The following is a 16,960-nucleotide window of genomic DNA, read 5'->3' on the forward strand; positions in this document are numbered from 1 at the left end:
TTGTAGCTCCATTTCTGAAGGTTGGCTCTGCATCTCGTGGTGCCAGAGCGCAGTCTGTTCAGCGGCTTCCAAGTCACCCAGTCCTCTATGTGCCCAGGGGGGAGTCTCTCATTTGGTATCAGCCATTGGTTGAGGTTTTGGGTTTGAGCCTGCCACTTTTGGACTCTTGCTTGCTGAGGTGTTCCAGCGAGTGTCTCTGTAGATCTTAGAAAACTATTTCTAGATTTAAGTCGTTGACGTGCTGGCTGATACCCAAACAGGGGGTGAGCTGGAGACGTCTCTGCCTTGGTCCTTTCACTATTGGCTGCTACTTCCCGGCGGGTGTCAGGTGGTGCGATACCAGCTAAGCAGTGTAATTTCTCCAGTGGTGTAGGGCGCAGACACCCCGTGATAATGCGTCATGTCTCATTAAGAGCCACATCCACTGTTTTAGCGTGGTGAGAGGTGTTCCACACTGGGCATGCATACTCAGCAGCGGAGTAGCACAGCGCAAAGGCAGATGTCTTCACTGTATCTGGTTGTGATCCCCAGGTTGTGCCAGTCAGCTTTCGTATGATATTGTTTCTGGCACCCACTTTTTGCTTGATGTTCACAGAACATCACAGAACCACATCACCACAGAACATCACCACAGAAGCGACCAGCATAGATGCAGGTGAAACGTCAGGAGAGAATGCTTCTGGAATATGGCCATACAGCCCGAAAAACTTACAGCAACCCACTTCCAAGTACCATCAAGAGTCCTGATCAGGTCTTGCAGGTTTAGTGCTGCGGCTTGACAACTAGGGGTGCATCTGCACAGGGCTGTAGCCAGAAAAAAATTTCAGGGAAAGTTGACAATTTTTGGGGGGTTTGACAATTTGGGGGGGGGGGGGTTGAAAATTTCGGAGAGGGTTGAAAATTTGGGGGGGGGGTTGAAACCTGCCTCCTAGCTCACGCTGAAGCAAAGAGCACAGCAGGGGGCAGAGCAACCTTCCATAGCCTGCAGCTCCACCCAGGCATGTAGCCGGGGGGGGGGGGGGGGGCTCGGGGGGCTTCAGCCCCCCCCCCCGAAATTTTCATGGTGGTTCGCGAAAAGGCCTTACTGGTGCATTATTTAAACTGTTATGTTTATTCATATCATGATCTGATCACCATACTCAATATATCCCATATGCATGGGGGTATTGGGGTAATGATACAAAAGGTTTGCTAGGCTAGACCCTCTTTCGCTCAGACTCAGCCCCCCCCCCCCCGAAACTCAGCCCCCCCCCCCCGAAACCCCCCCTGAAAAAAAATTCAGCCCCCCCCCCCCCCCGAAACGAAATCCTGGCTACGGGCCTGGCTCCACCCCTGTTAACCACCTCCACCAAGTCTGGCCTCCTTAATGAGAGCACCAAGTTCTCCTTAATGAGAACTTGGTTGCTTCACTACATCGGCTATTGCTGCAAGTAATGACAGTGTGAATAAATTGTCAATATTTGCTTGAGATAGTGCTTACAGTTCTGGAGGGACTCTTAATTGTTTGCATCTCATAGACTTAGCATGGGGGTTTGGTTAACCAGTTAAAATTCATCAGTAAACCAGGTTTTTAAAAAAAATCTGAAACATTTCGGGGGGGGGGGTTGAACCCCTAAAACCACCCCCTCGCTACAGGCCTGCATCTGCACCAGGCAAGGTGGAGCCATCCAGGTGTTCTGGACTTCAACTCCCACAATTCCTAGCAGCCGGGGCAGATGCATTCCCTGGCATAAGCCGGGGAAGAAGCGGAGGCCTGGCTTGTTCCTGGGGCGGCGCCCTGCCTGGCCCCGCCTTCTTCCAGGAGGAGCCGCTTCCTCCTCTTCCTCCTCTCCGTCTGCAGGGCAACTTCCTCGCCGTCCTCGCCACCGCCGTCCCGGGGATGACTCAAGCGGAGAAGGGGGAAGTGGCGGCGGCGGCCTCCTCCTCCTCCTCTGCGGCGGCAGCAGCAGCAGCAGCAGCAGCGGAGAATGGGAAGGACAAGGAGCGCGACAAGGAGAAGGAGCAGCGCGGAGGAGGAGGAGGAGGAGGAGGCGGCGGAGGCGGAGGATCCAAGAGGCCCATCGTCCCCGCCGCCGTCCCCGAATCCTTCCAGGAGGTCAGGCCCCTTCCGGGACACAAGAGCCCCCCTCGCCCCCAGCCCCCCCCCACACACACAGGCAGGGCCTGACGTCAGAGGGCCTCTTCTCATTGGACTAGTAGTATTAGTATTATTAGCAGCAGCAACCCTTGTGCAGAATGCTTGGGGTCGCCTTGTATTATTATTATTATTATTAGCTGAGCAGTCCTTGTTCAGAATGCTTGGGATCACCTTGTATGGTAATGATTTATTTATTATTTATCGTGTCATCAGCAACCATACCATTGTGTTACAATTCTAACAGAACAAAACAAACACACAGATTAAAAAGGAAAAGGAAAAAAAAAACACAGAGATTTTGCAAACTTGGTAGTTAGTTAAATGTCTTTTGACCAGTATCATGATGATGATGATAATTAACTGAGCAGTCCTTATGCAGGATGCTTGGAGGCGCCATTATTATTATTATTGTTATTATTATTATTTTACTGACATTATTATTATTATTATTATTATTATTTGAAACACAACAAGATGTTGAATTGGATCACACGTCGGACACTTCCCAAGGGGCTAGGACTGTGTGATGTATTGGCAAATAATGCATGCAGATCCCAGTAAGGTGGCCTTCTGCAGCTGGCAGATGGTAATTTTGTCAGCACCGATTGTGTTTAAGTGCAGGCCAAGGTCTTTAAGCACTGCACCCAGTGTGCCAGTCACTACTGGGATTACCTTGACTGGCTTCTGCCAGGGTCTTTGCAGTTCTATTATTATTATTATTATTATTATTATTGTTTTACTGACATAGAATCATAGAATCAAAGAGTTGGAAGAGAGCTCATGGGCCATCCAGTCCAACCCCATTCTGCCAAGAAGCAGGAATATTGCATTCAAATCACCCCTGACAGATGGCTATGCAGCCCCTGTTTAAAAGCTTCGAAAGAAGGAGCCTCCACCACACTCCGGGGCAGAAAGTTCCACTGCTGAACGGCTCTCACAGTCAGGAAGTTCTTCCTCATGTTCAGATGGAATCTCGTTTCTTGTAGTTTGACATCATCATCAACATCATCATCATCATTAACCGAGCAGCCCTCATGCATTAAGCTTGAGATCTCCTTGTATTATTATTACTACTATTATTATTATCTGAGTAACCCTTATGCATTCTGCTTCTGATCTCCTTGTACTGTTGTCGCTGTTATTAGCAGTTGAGCGGCCCTCATGTATTATGCTTGGAATTGCCTTGTATTATTATTGTTATTATTACTATTATTAACTTAGCAATCTTTATGCATTATGCTTTGGATCACCTTGTATTATTTTTGTTGTTATTGTTAGCAGCTGAGCAGCACTTGTTCAGAATGCTTGGGATCACCTTGGATGATGATGATGACGAGTAGCTGAGCAGTCCTTATACAGAATGCTTGGGGTCACCTTGTATTATTATTATTGTTATTATTATTATTATTATTCGCTGAACATCCCTCATCCATTATGCTTTGGATCACCTTGTATTATTATTATTACTGTTATTAGCTGAGCCCTTATGCATTATGCTTCAGATCGCCTTTTATTTATTTATTTATTTATTTATTTATTTATTATTAGCTGACCATCCCTCATTCATTATGCTTTGGATCGCCTTGTATTATTATTATTACTGTTATTAGTTGAGCAGCCTATATGCATTATGCTTCAGATCACCTATTGTTGTTGTTGTTGTTGTTAGCAGCTGAGCAGCCCTTGTTCAGAATTCTTGGGATCACCTTGTATGATGATGATTAGCTGAACAGTCCTTATGCAGAGTGCTTGGGGTCACCTTGCTAAGCACTGTGGGATTTCAGCCAACACTGCAAACAAGAGTAGCTTTAACTGTTTATCTTGGGGTTTTTTTTGTTGGCATTCTGTAATTTTTTTTGTTTTGCCTTTTAGCAAATACAGAGTAACTTCATCGTCGTGATACATCCTGGCTCAATGACCTTAAGGATTGGCAGAGCTACGGACACACTCCCCATCAGCATTCCTCACATCATTGCAAGAAGAAACAAACAGACAGGACAATCCATTTACAAAGACAGTTGGCTTCTAAGGGAAGGGCTCAGTGTAAGTCCTGCACATTTGCATATCACGTGAAATTACATCTAAAGCTGTTCATTTGGAGTTCTGTGTTTTCCACATTTTGTTTGTTGTGCTCAGTTTGCTTGGCCATCTACGCTTCCCATGGAGTGGGCCTGACTTGTACAATAACACTTGATATATATAGGAAGTTGTGTTTCTCTTGCATAATCTGAACCAGTTATGTATGGGAATTTACGCAGACTGTGGCAGTAAGTTATACATTGCACTAGATCGAGGAGCGGTAAACCTGACACTAAGATCAACATTGCACAGGATTGTTTCTTTGACATTTATATCAGTGCTGTGCAAGAAAACAGCATGCATGCTATTGTTTTTTGGATGTACACATTTGTACCTCACTGTTTATCTCTCAGAGTAATCAGCTCTCTACACATGTCAATGTTCTTTTCTATGGCTCTTCAGCTGTTGAACTCCAACTCTCCTTTTTAAAAAATGCAAGAACATTGGACTACAGAATTCTCTGCCAGGGTGAGGCAACGTAACATCCTTTTTAAAAATGTGCGCCATTCAGTCGGTTGAAGACATAGTGAAGTGCTAGTGGTCTCGTTCGAGAGGCGGGAGTATAAAGTTTTGTCCTGGCACAGTTCAGTCGCCATTATGCGTTGGAACAGTGAGGAGCATGCTTTTGCCGTTGAGGCCTACTTTTTGAGCGGATTTGGAGTGGCCGGCTGCCTCTTTTCTATGGGGTTTTTTGAAATCCTGTGTTTATGTGAACCGTACAAGGACCCTACAAGATTTGAAGACCAACATCCAGGAAGAAATTGCCAACATAACGCCTGCTATGCTGGCAAGAGTCATGACAAACGCCATAAATCGGTTTACTCAGTGAGTGGAGAATGGGGGATGTCACCTACCTAATTTGATCTTCAAAACTATGTAAAACAAAACTTTAGGTATGCGCCTACATTATAAAAAAAAAATGATTCATATAATGGGTTTTATTAAGTTTTGAAAAAAGGAAGTTATGCTGCCTCACCCTGTATAAGGTCTTCTTTCTAAGAGGTATAGTTAAAAGGTTATGAGAAAAATGAGTAATAAAAGATGGTGATCTGGATCTTTATAAAGATTTATTTTGCAGGGTTTTTGTAGCATAGGTTTTCCATGCACTATGGCTGTTGTAACATCAAGTGTGAAAAGAGGAAGGCTAATGTGTTGTTTGCTTTTATTTAGAAACCTGAAAGTACTGAGCAAAGACAAAATGGCCTCAAAATGGTTGACCAAGCAATATGGTCCAAGAAGATGTCAAACGGTGCCAGACGTATACCAGTGTCACCTGATCAGGTATCCCATCTGTGAATTGGCATTAATTAAAAAATATGTTTTGTGGCGTACAGCAGCAAAAAATATAGTAGTGCCTAAAAAACAAATAAATGATCTGAACAATCTTATGTGGCGAAGAATGGAGGTAGAGATTATTGACCTGCTACTTCTTGATCTAGGATTAGATGGATCTCAAATATGCTAATATTTTTTTTCCTCCCTGTTTCTTATTTGGATTCTCCATTTCAGGCTCGATCTTATAATAGACAGATGAGACCTGCTATTTTAGATCACAGCTCTGGGACAAAATGGACAAACACCGGGCATCACCCAGAATATCTTGTTGGAGAAGAGGTAAAAACTAAAAGTGAAAGTATTTGGATCATCTGCAGTGTATACAGAGCGGTTCGCCAAATCTACTAGTATTTCACACAGAAGTACAGTGATTAATCTTCCCCGATAAAACCCTTAGAAAAAGCTGAAAGCAATGTATAGCATGATAAACAAAGCAAACCAGCTAATAAAGAAATACAACTATTTAAACTAGCAGCAAAATGTATTTATGCAGGCCAAAATCCCATTGGCTTTTTTAGCTACCGCATCACATTATTGGCTCATGTTTTACTTGTTGTCCACAAGGACTTCAAGATCTTTTTCACACATACTGCTGTTGAGCCAGCAGTATGTGTCCCCCATTCTGCAAATATACAGTACGTGTGAAAAAGATCTTGGAGTCCTCGTAGACAACAAGTTAAATATGAGTCAACAATGTAATACAGCAGCTTAAAAAGCTAATGGGATTTTGGCCTGCATAAATAGGAGTATAGTGTCTTGATCCAGGGACGTAACGCTACCCCTTTATTCTGCCTTGGTCAGACCACACCTGGAATACTCGGTCCAATTCTGGGCACCGCAATTTAAGGGAGATGTTGACTCTAAGCTGGAATGTGTCCAGACGAAAGTGATTAAAACAATAAAGGGTCTGGAGAACAAGCCCTATGAGGGGTAGCTCAAAGAGCTGGGCATGTTTAGTCTGAAGAAGAGAAGGCTGAGAGGAGATATGATAGCCATGTATAAATATGTGAGAGGAAGCCACAGGGAGGAGGGAGCAAGCTTGTTTTCTGATGCCTTGGAGACTAGGATGCAAAACAATGGCTTCAAATGATAGGAAAGGATATTCCACCTGAACATGAGGAAGAACTTCCTAACTGTGAGAGCTGTTCAGCAGTGGAACTCTGCCCCAGAGTGTGGTGGAGGTTCCTTCTTTAGAGGCTTTTAAACAGAGGCTGGATGGCCATCTGTTGGGGGTGCTTTGAATGTGATTTTCCTGCTTCTTGGGAGGGGGTTGGACTGGGTGGCCCACGAGGTCTCTTCCAACTTTATGATTCTATGTAAAACAAAACAGATCAGAGATAATCTGATGTTGGAATTTTCTTTTCAGGCCCTATATGTTAACCCTTTGGACTGTTACAATATCCATTGGCCTATTCGACGAGGACAACTTAACCTTCACTCGGGGCCTGGTGGCTCCCTTACCGCAGTCCTGGCTGATCTTGAAGTAATATGGTCACATGCAATACAGAAATATTTAGAAATACCTTTGAAAGATTTAAAGGTAAGCTAATGACTGGCTTTAACAGAATCTAATTGTGACCCAGATTTTTCAGCATTGTTTCTGTAAAAGAATTTGACTACTAAAGGCAATAGTAGTAGTGAGGTAGCAGTTTCTTCCATATACCCCTCTCTCTTGGGAGAATCTGTTTGCCCTACTCTGTTTTAGGAAAAGAGGTAAGAAATTAGCACACAGTAGACCATAAAATGAGAGTGGAGTTAATAATAATAATAATCATCATCATCATCTTTATTTATAGCTTGCTCTATCTCCCCAAGGGGACTCAGCACGGTTTATAACAATATAACACACAATGGGAAACATTCAATGTTCAACAGAAATGTGTCAACAGAAATGAACAAGAGAACATATGATAAGTGGGAAAATCAGAAAAGAAACAGTTACAGTAGCTTAGATGATGCATGTTCAAATCATGTATTAAATTTTTAGCAGCAAATATAAAAAAATAGAGGTCTGGGAAGTGCTAAAAAGGAAGTAGAAGACTGCAGTTTTCTAGGAGGTAAAGTGGAAGAAAAACTTCATCTTAGATTTGGAGACCATATAATAACCTCACTTGCAAAAAAAAAAATGAAAAACGGGGGAGCAGTTTAGTGAAAAGTGATGAAATCAAGAGAAGAATGTGGCATCACAGAGCCAAAATCTAAATCTGTTATGTTTTCTAATACCCTCCCTTAACTGAAATACTTTAGATGATTAAATTAAGCAATTACTTAGATTTTTCCAACATAAATGCTAATTTTTCCTCTCTTTCTAAGTATTACAGGTGTATTTTATTGATTCCAGACATCTATAATAAGCAGCATGTTAAGGAAATAGTAAATATGATCCTCATGAAGATGGGCTTCTCAGGTAATAAAGTAGTGTCCTCTGTGGTCGTCTGTGAGGGTAGTTAAGTGAGAATTTGGAAATGTTACCTTTTTTTATCACAATTCCCAGAATCCAGCCAATGTGGCCTTGTAGGTATATACAAATATCAACTGCTTTTACCACGGGATTTCAGCATGGGCCCTAAAAATGAGACCTGCATCTCCATTATTGGGTGTTACATAGTTATGGGTATATATTGTTAGATATAGGAAGCAAGGTGCAAATGATGGTGACAATTATTTAAATATATTATTAGGTGAATGCTTCAACTTCACTACTTGTCAGACATCTGCAAACTTTCATGTACAGCTCTCTGGAACTTCACAAGGAGAGACTATCTCTGGTGGTCACGTTTTGTATGAAGGTGGTATGCTGCTTGCAAATCTAGATCTAGAGATAAGATTTTATTTAATGTCTCATTACTTCTCAGCCAAACCTTATAAAAATGAAACTGATTGGAAAGTGCATAGATACAATAATAGGGAAGCAGTGTCTTATGGCGACATACTGACCAATTTACAAAATAAATAAATAAGCACATTTTCTTTGTTCATTTGTAGCATGTACATGTGACAAATGTATCTGGAGCTACACAGTGGAATTAATGCAGTTTAATACCATTTTAACAACCATATCTCAATGCTATGGAATCCTGGGATTCGTAGTTCGATGAGACACCAGCACTCTTTGGCAGAGAAGGCTAAAGACATTGTAAAATTATAGCTCCCATTATTCAATTGCATTGAGTCAGGGCAGTTAAAATGGTGCTAAGTTGCATTTGTTCTACGGTATAAATGCACCCAAACAACAACAGTAATGATAACAATAGTCTGCTGCACTTTTTTCAGGAATAGTGGTGCATCAGGAATCTGTCTGTGCTACTTTTGGAAGTGGCTTGGGTAGCGCATGTATTGTTGATGTGGGGGATCAAAAGACAAGCATCTGCTGTGTTGAAGATGGCGTTTCTCATCGTAACACCAGGTAACTATCAAAAAGTAGAAGCGCATATATTTAATATTCCCTTATCATCGTCAAACCATGCCAAGGAGTGATATGCTATGTAAAGCTTTTTAACATATTGTAATAGTCAACATTTTCCTGAAAAGCTTTTGATATATCTTTAAAATACAGGTTGAGTATTCCTCTTCTGAAATGCTTGGAACTAGAAGTGTTTTGGAATTTGGATCTGGAAAATCTATATTTGCATATATGTAAGTCAAGAGACATCTTGGAAATAGAACTCACATATAAATGTGAAACTCATCTAGGCTATACAAATAGCCTGAAGTTAATTTTATACAATTTTTAAGTAATTTGTGGATGACACAACATTTGTGTACATTTTGTTTTCATGTCAGGAGCAGCTTGAATAACTGCAAGTCACTTCTGATGTTAGAGAATTTGCCATCTGCAAGGACATTGTCCAGGGGATGCCTGGATGTTTGATGTTTTACCATCCTTGTGGGAGGCTTCTCTTATGTCCCCACATGGGGAGTTAGAGCTGATAGAGGGAGATCAACCCACTCTCTCCAAATTGCCAACACAACTATCTCAACTACCTATTTAGCCAATTTTCAATTTTGGAGTATTTCAGGATTCCAGATAAGAGATGCTCAACCTGTACAATTTTCTGTTTGTGATTCTGAGATTAGTGAAACCAATGAAGTGCATAAGTGTAGTAAACCATGTTTCTGCTCAAAGACATAAATAGATAAGTAAAAGCTGACATAACATTACATTATTTGTCTTCTTGCCTCAACGTGCAATGATTTGTTTCTGAAGAAAGACATCAGAACTCTTAAGGGCTTCTTTATTTTTGTGGTAGGTTATGCCTTGCATATGGAGGCTCTGATGTCTCCAGATGCTTTTATTGGCTTCTTCAGCGAGCTGGATTCCCTTACCGAGACTGCCATTTATCTAAAAAGACAGATTGCCTTCTCCTCCAGCAGTTAAAAGAAACATTTTGTCATTTAGACCAGGTAAGGTCTAAAACATAAACTTCATGGTCTGCAGTGCTGGTGACTCATCTCTTGATCAGTTTGCTGTAATCAAAAGGGCCATAAATAATTTAGATGTGTGATGCAAGATGATAAAGCCTTATAAAGTTAACAAAAAGTTGAAAAATGTTAAGCACGATGAAGAAATTATTTCCTTGGGTCTGAAAACATTAGACTTTCGGAACAGCCAGTTAGTTCTCAGTTGAAATAAGACAATGGAGAAATACCAGATGTTTGTTTGGGAGATGAACTAAGCAGAACAACTCAAAAAATATTGCTGTTCAACTACTCATTTTTTTGTACTACGTTTCTGTATGAGCAGCTTTATTTGGTGTGTTCAGATGTTATTGTTTCTGTTGCATATGTATATTATTCTGTGCAACCTACCTATGTGGACAATTATTAAGTAGAGAAGAAATCCAATGAAATCAAGAGACTCAGAGGAAGTAGAACTAATTGCCAGGGGATATTATTGCACCCATAGATGTGGGTAATTGTAAAAGAAATGTCAAATTAAGGGAGGATATTTCTGTCAATGGCTGTTAGCTAGGAAAGCTAAAAATCGAGCTTATCTGAGAGCAATTTGCTTCCTGCTGCCAAGATCAGAGGACGTTCTCACTGTCAGATCTTGCTTGTGAGCTTCACAAAGACTTTTTCTGGCCATTATTGGAAAGACTGTGATGAATTCAGCTTTGATGTTATCTAGTAATGCAGTTCTTTTGTTCTTCAACACCAATTTTCCTACATTACTTGAAAATGCCAATATTTCCAGTACTTTTACAATTATTATGTCCATCCTAAGAGAACTTCAGAAGAGCTATGCTCTATCTAATGACAGTCCTATCTAGTCCAGCATTGTATTCATATAGTGGTTGATAAAGTTTGTCTATTTTTTTCAACAAAGAAACAATTGTTCATTTCACTAGAGTAAGAAGGAAAGCAGACGTCTTTAAGAAGCCAATGCAGTATTTCAGAAACTTTTTAACTTTTCTTGAATTCCTACTTGCTGTGTAATGCTGACGAAAATATTCACCAGCTGCAATGAATTAGGCCAGTGGTTTTCAACCTGTGGATCCCCAGATGTTTGAGCCTTCAACTCCCAGAAATCCTATCAGCTGGTAAACTGGCTGGAATTTCTGGGAGTTGTAGGCCAAAACACCTGGGTACCCACAAGTTAAGAACCACTAAATTAGGCAGAACTCTCTTTTGTCAACTGATCTCAAAGTTTTGCCCACAGAGGATTTATGGTCAATATTGTTTTTCTGGCTAAGATTGGTGTACAGATGACCAAAAAGGTCAGTTCAAACCTACTTCTGAACAGATAATTCTTAGGGTGCACTGTAAAACATTGTAATTTGTTGTGTTTTTGATCAGGATTTATCTGGACTAAAAGACCATGAGTTCCAAGTCCGTCACCCAGATTCTCCAGCTTTGTTGTATCAGTTGCGCTTAGGAGATGAAAAATTACAGGTAAAAATTATGTTGCATTTCTCCCTTGGGATTGAGGAGCTGTAAAGTCAAATGGAAAAGGTGTGATGTGGATTAGTTTCCTGTGTTTTATACTTCTAATCTTGTTCAATCTTCAACAAATGTGCACTAATCGAATCTTAACACCTCTAATGATTGCTTTTTAAATAAGGAGTTTCCCAATTATATGTCATCAAATCAACTATTTCTTTCTACCCATTTTGTTGCTAAGAATTATGTCACCTGTGATGGGAAGTTCATTTGATTCTGTGCCTTCTTGTTTTAATTGTGAAGCAAGTATAACCCAATATTGAATGGAATTCTTTTAAAAAGTTTGCGAGAAAGTGAAATGTTTTCTGTCTCTCACAAATAGGCTCCAATGGCATTGTTTTATCCAGCAACATTTGGAATTGTGGGGCAGAAAATGACATCTTTACAACAGAGGTCGCAGGGTGATCCCGAGGATCCACATGATGAACATTATCTCTTAGCTACACAAAGTAAGCAGGAGCAGGTGTGTGTGCAGCTGCTGCTTCTTTTTGCATATCCTATGGGACTCATTCTCTACAGAGATCCAATTATACTTAATTGGAGCTTTCTTTTTAGGGATCAGGTAGAAGAATTGTACTAACTGGGTAGATTCAGATGTAGTGCTAGACAATAGTTTTGCATTATGGGAGCTCTGTGCAGTATCATTTGAGCTAGCACATTTCCCCTTCTGGTGCAGACTTAAGAAATATCTAAGTTCTGTACCATATTTCAATTGTAATACACACACCCTAATTTCAGTACCACCACCAACAAAAATACATAAGATACAGCTATGATTCTCTGATGTACCTCATTCTCACAGATGTTTATATAGTGGGGAAAGTGTATCTTAGAATTGAAGAAATTCAGTATTTGCTTTCATTTTGGAGTAACCACAGCTTAGGCCATGACTACACCTGGTCAAAAGTCATCTCATCTTGTGACAGCTATTTGGAAGAAGCCATTTTCAGATCGTACTTTATTAAACAGGCATGTTTTAGCTAACCATAATATTAATCACCTAATTAAGATTCATCTTAAATAAAAGCAGTTCTCCTTTTCATCACTAAGTAGAGAAAAAATGCCATCAGAGAAGGGGGAATATAAGTCTTTGAGCTTCCTTGTAACTGAATACAACCTGCTGGAATGGCTTTCTAAGGCTCCATCTACACTGCCATATAAAATCCAGATTACCTTTTTTGAACTGGGTTTATGGCAGTTTAAACCAATATAATCCAGTTAAAAGCAGATGACGTGGATTATCTGCTTTGATAATCTGGATTATATGGCAGTGTAGAAGGGGCCCTGCAATAACGGTGGAAAGACCGCTGCTTTGCTTCAGATCTTCCCATATGACCAGACCTGTACAACCTGTGGCACTTCTGGTGTCTTGGGCTTTGGTTCCCAGAATTCCTGACAATTGGACAAGCTGGCAAGGGCTCCTGAGAGTCAGACTCCTAAACCCCTGGAGGGACACAGGTTGTGCAGGCCTGCAGATAAGCCACAATTTGGATATCCTCTTTCACATTCCTTCTGTAATTAATTGCTTTGATGCAATACAGTGCTGTCCCCACTGAGATATCAGTCTTTACTGTAAATTGGATAGCAGTCTTTGGAAAGTCAGATTGTGGAACTGGACGAAGATAAGTGCTAAGCCTATTGAATATAATAGAAGCCCCCAGTGGTGCAATGGATTAAACCCTTGTGCTGACAGGACTGCTGACCGAAAAGTCAGCTGTTCGAATCCGGGGAGTGGGGGGAGCTCCTGTCTGTCAGCTCCAGCTTCTCATGCGGGGACATGACAGAAGCCTCAGGATGGTAAAACATCTGGGCGTCCCCTGAGCGATGTCCTTGCAGACGGCCAATTCTCTCACATCAGAAGCCACTTGCAGTTTCTCAAGTCACTCCCGACATGAAAAAAAATGAATATAGTCAGTATAGACAAACAGAACATGGTCTGTCAAAGTAAATAAATGTAACTTGTTTTGCTTGTGTTACTTTATTATTTTACTTAGTGTTAAAGGCCACACACAGTCTTGGAGTTTTACAGAAATTGATGTTTATTGTCTCGACTGCATGGCTACTCCAACTTTTAAAAAGATGTTCTGGAGAATATACTTGCTTTATAATGTAATATGATCTTCTTGAAAGATAACTTATTGTTATTTTTTCGCATTGTAAAGTCTGCAAAAGCAACAGCTGATCGGAAGTCCAAGCCTGGTGGATTTGAGGGCGACATGCGTGGCCAATCTGCAAATGCTGCTGAAAATCTCTATCCTCCGGAGGTGGAGTTGGGTGCTTCTCATGGAGAGTGTATTCTTGGTGGAAATGATTCTGAAGAACCACTGACAGCTCACATGTCCAGAAAATCGGCTGTTTCACAGTTTGAAGGGAAAGCATTAGGCCTTGACAAAGCAATTCTACACAGCATTGATTGTTGTGGTAAGAAAACAATTACTAATTTTGATAATATAGCAAAGATTGCATGTTTTCATAAGTGTACATAAGATAGGTCTCTTAAGGTACATCTGCATTGTAGAATTAATGCAGTTTGACACCATCCTTATTATTTTACCTATATTCTGTTAATTGTGGGTTATGTATAAAGCTATATACAATCAGTTTCCAGGTTCTTTGAATGGCTGTACTCTTTCTCGTGTTTTGAGATCTTTGGAGAAACCGTTTCCTCTCATGCATCCACATGATATGGGATGTAGGGCCCTTCCACACAGCCCTATATCCCAGAATATCAAGGCAGAAAATCCCAAAATATCTGCTTTGAACTAAGTTATCTGAGTCCACAGATAGATACTGTGGGATTTCCTGCCCTTATATTCTGGAGTATAGGGCTGTGTAGAAGGGAGGGCCTTCTTAGTGGGTACTCCCACGCTCTGAAACTCCCTTCCTAACATAGAATCATAGAGTTGGAAGAAACTACAAGGACCATTCAACCCAACCCCATTCTGCCATGCAGGAAAAGTACAATCAAAGCACCCCTGACAGATGGCTGTCCAGCCTCTGCTTTGAAACCTCCAGAGAAGGAGACTCCACCATACTCCCAGAGAGCAACAGTATATTTCACAGAGGTTAGATTGATAGCTTCATCACTGTTCTTTAGGCAAATGAAGACTTCTTTTGTTTTGTTTCATCATGCCTTCAAAGATGGCTCAGATTGAAAAGGGCCTTGTCCAAAGGAATTGTCGTAGTAACTGTTGTGAGTTTGTATTAAAATAGCTGTTCAGTAATTCTGTACTATTTTAAAATTTAAAGTATACTTAGTGTATAACTCATATTTTTTATTTTTTCAGCATCAGATGATACAAAAAAGAAAATGTACAGTTCAATCCTGGTAGTAGGAGGTGGCCTGATGTTTCACAAAGCTCAGGAATTTCTTCAACACAGAATTCTCAACAAAATGCCTCCCTCTTTCAGGAGAGTTGTTGAAAATGTAGAAGTCATTACAAGACCCAAGGTACTTATGTGGAAATATTGTGTGTTCAAGTCATACTATAATGGTTGGAAACAAGGATAAGATAATGAGAGCTGCTATTGACAAAAGGAATGGGCATCAGGAAACCCAAGGTTGTTTTTATGGTGTCTAACACAAACTCCACAGATGGTTCTTTTTGGGCCAAAAAATATAATATAGTCAGACATTCACATTGCGTGGGTTTACGGATATATAGGACCCCTGTGAAAGTGGGAAAATGGAATAATAAAAAACATTTTTTACTGAGAAAACACCCTAGGCATCTCTAGGTCCTTCAGCAAGACTTTATGGAATCATGCTGGAGAACCTCAAGATTCCCAAAATAATATTAATCAAATTTGCAAATTGCAAAAGTCAAACCCACATATATGGAAAACCATATGTATTGCTCATCCTGGAAGCCTCCAGGAACATCAGTTCACTTTTGAATAGACTGCAGGTCCTCCTCTCACTTTTAGTAATATAAAATTCTTATTTTTGAAAAATATTTAGGGATTACAGTCATCTTCACAGCTTTTGTTTAATGGTTTGTTATTTCTAGCAGTCGATGTGGTTCCTGAAGGTGCCAAAGTAGAAGCCTGGTGCCTGGGCCCACCAAAATTGCCTTTTTTTGTATTAGAAGGAACTCAACTAACAGACAAGACTCAAAGAGTCATCCTCCTCTAATTAATTTTTAAAAAATAGGATTAGTTATCCAATATAAAACTTTCACATAGTCTTATATTGATTGTAACATTGAGTAATTTTCCATTTTATTTATTATGACTAGTTTTATTTCTGATGATTTAAAAAATTCATTTGTTATGTGTTTTATTATTTATGTTACTGTTTTGTTGACAATCGCCCTGAATCCATTTGAGAGACGGGGTAGGATATAAATAAAGCTTCATTCATTCATTCATTCATTCATAGATGAGCAACATTTTCATTTTATAGCTTTCTTGTGTATTTTTGTGGCGATGAGTACCTATGGGCATAATCAAGGAATTTTAAAAGAAAGCGCATTTTGCAGTAAAATTTAGCCACATTTCTGAACAAGAATTGCATGAAAACCACATATGTGAGGTTGTGCTATTTAGATTTCACTAACTGGCTGACCAATTTTGTTCATGCCTCTCTTAAACCCAGGACATGGACCCTCGTTTGATTGCCTGGAAAGGGGGTGCCGTTTTAGCATGTCTGGATACAACACAGGAGCTCTGGATATATCAACGGGAATGGCAGCGCTTTGGAGTTCGGATGTTACGCGAAAGAGCCGCTTTTGTGTGGTGATGAAGTGTAGAGAAGATGGGATGCTGGTTTTAATGTTTTTCCTTTAGAATTCCAAACATGCCCATGATCCCGATGTTTGTGTTTTTAATAAAATAAAGAAAAAATACGATAGATCTCCTGTAATATCTAAAAAAATGGGGGCATAACAATACAAGAGGATTTCTAAATACTTTGTAGGGATCTCTGTGCAATCTGCTGGTTTGATCTAGTACAATAATTTATGAACATACCAATAATTCTGAAGCAGAACATCATGAAACCGATCATTGACTGCCAACCCCATCTTTATTTTTCCATAGAGTTCCTTTTTAGCAAAAGCAAAAGAAAATTACATTTTTTACATAATCTTTTTTGAGATGTTTGTAGATTTTGGACATCTCTTTACTGGATTGACTTGAAGAAACATTCAGCAGCAAGTCATCTGTCATATATGTTTCTATTGTTGACTATTACAGGGATGCTTAGTTGCAGTAGCTGCAATTTCCAGAACTTTAGTTAACAAAGATACTCAAACACATACCAATGTTATTTTTCTTGAAACTATTTTTCTTGAAACTACAAAAAATACATAAAATATTCTATAATATTGTGATAGAAATAAGTCATATGTATATGCACTACTGTTTCCTTTTAGAGTTTGTAATCAGTGTTTTGAAACCTTCCAGCAGCAGGATAAAAACAGTGGAATAGGAACACTAAAACTGTTCTTAAAAATAGCAATGGGCCTT

At 40.1% G+C, this 16,960-nt stretch overlaps 1 protein-coding gene across 1 annotated transcript; it reads left to right on the forward strand.

The window, feature by feature from the left end:
• Window positions 1-1,730: 1,730 nt before the first annotated feature.
• ACTR8 (actin related protein 8) lies at window positions 1,731-16,338 on the forward strand. Its single transcript, XM_060766058.2, has 13 exons — window positions 1,731-2,095; window positions 4,010-4,180; window positions 5,387-5,497; window positions 5,726-5,830; window positions 6,918-7,091; window positions 7,865-7,958; window positions 8,825-8,957; window positions 9,802-9,955; window positions 11,348-11,443; window positions 11,814-11,954; window positions 13,654-13,912; window positions 14,779-14,942; window positions 16,089-16,338. Exons 1-13 carry the CDS (start codon window positions 1,880-1,882, stop codon window positions 16,230-16,232), a joined length of 1,962 nt encoding a protein of 653 aa, XP_060622041.2. The 5' UTR covers window positions 1,731-1,879; the 3' UTR covers window positions 16,233-16,338.
• The last annotated feature ends 622 nt before the right edge of the window (window positions 16,339-16,960 follow it).

The sequence above is a fragment of the Anolis sagrei genome, chromosome 2, assembly GCF_037176765.1.
Source record: "Anolis sagrei isolate rAnoSag1 chromosome 2, rAnoSag1.mat, whole genome shotgun sequence".
Classification (NCBI taxonomy): domain Eukaryota; kingdom Metazoa; phylum Chordata; class Lepidosauria; order Squamata; family Dactyloidae; genus Anolis; species Anolis sagrei.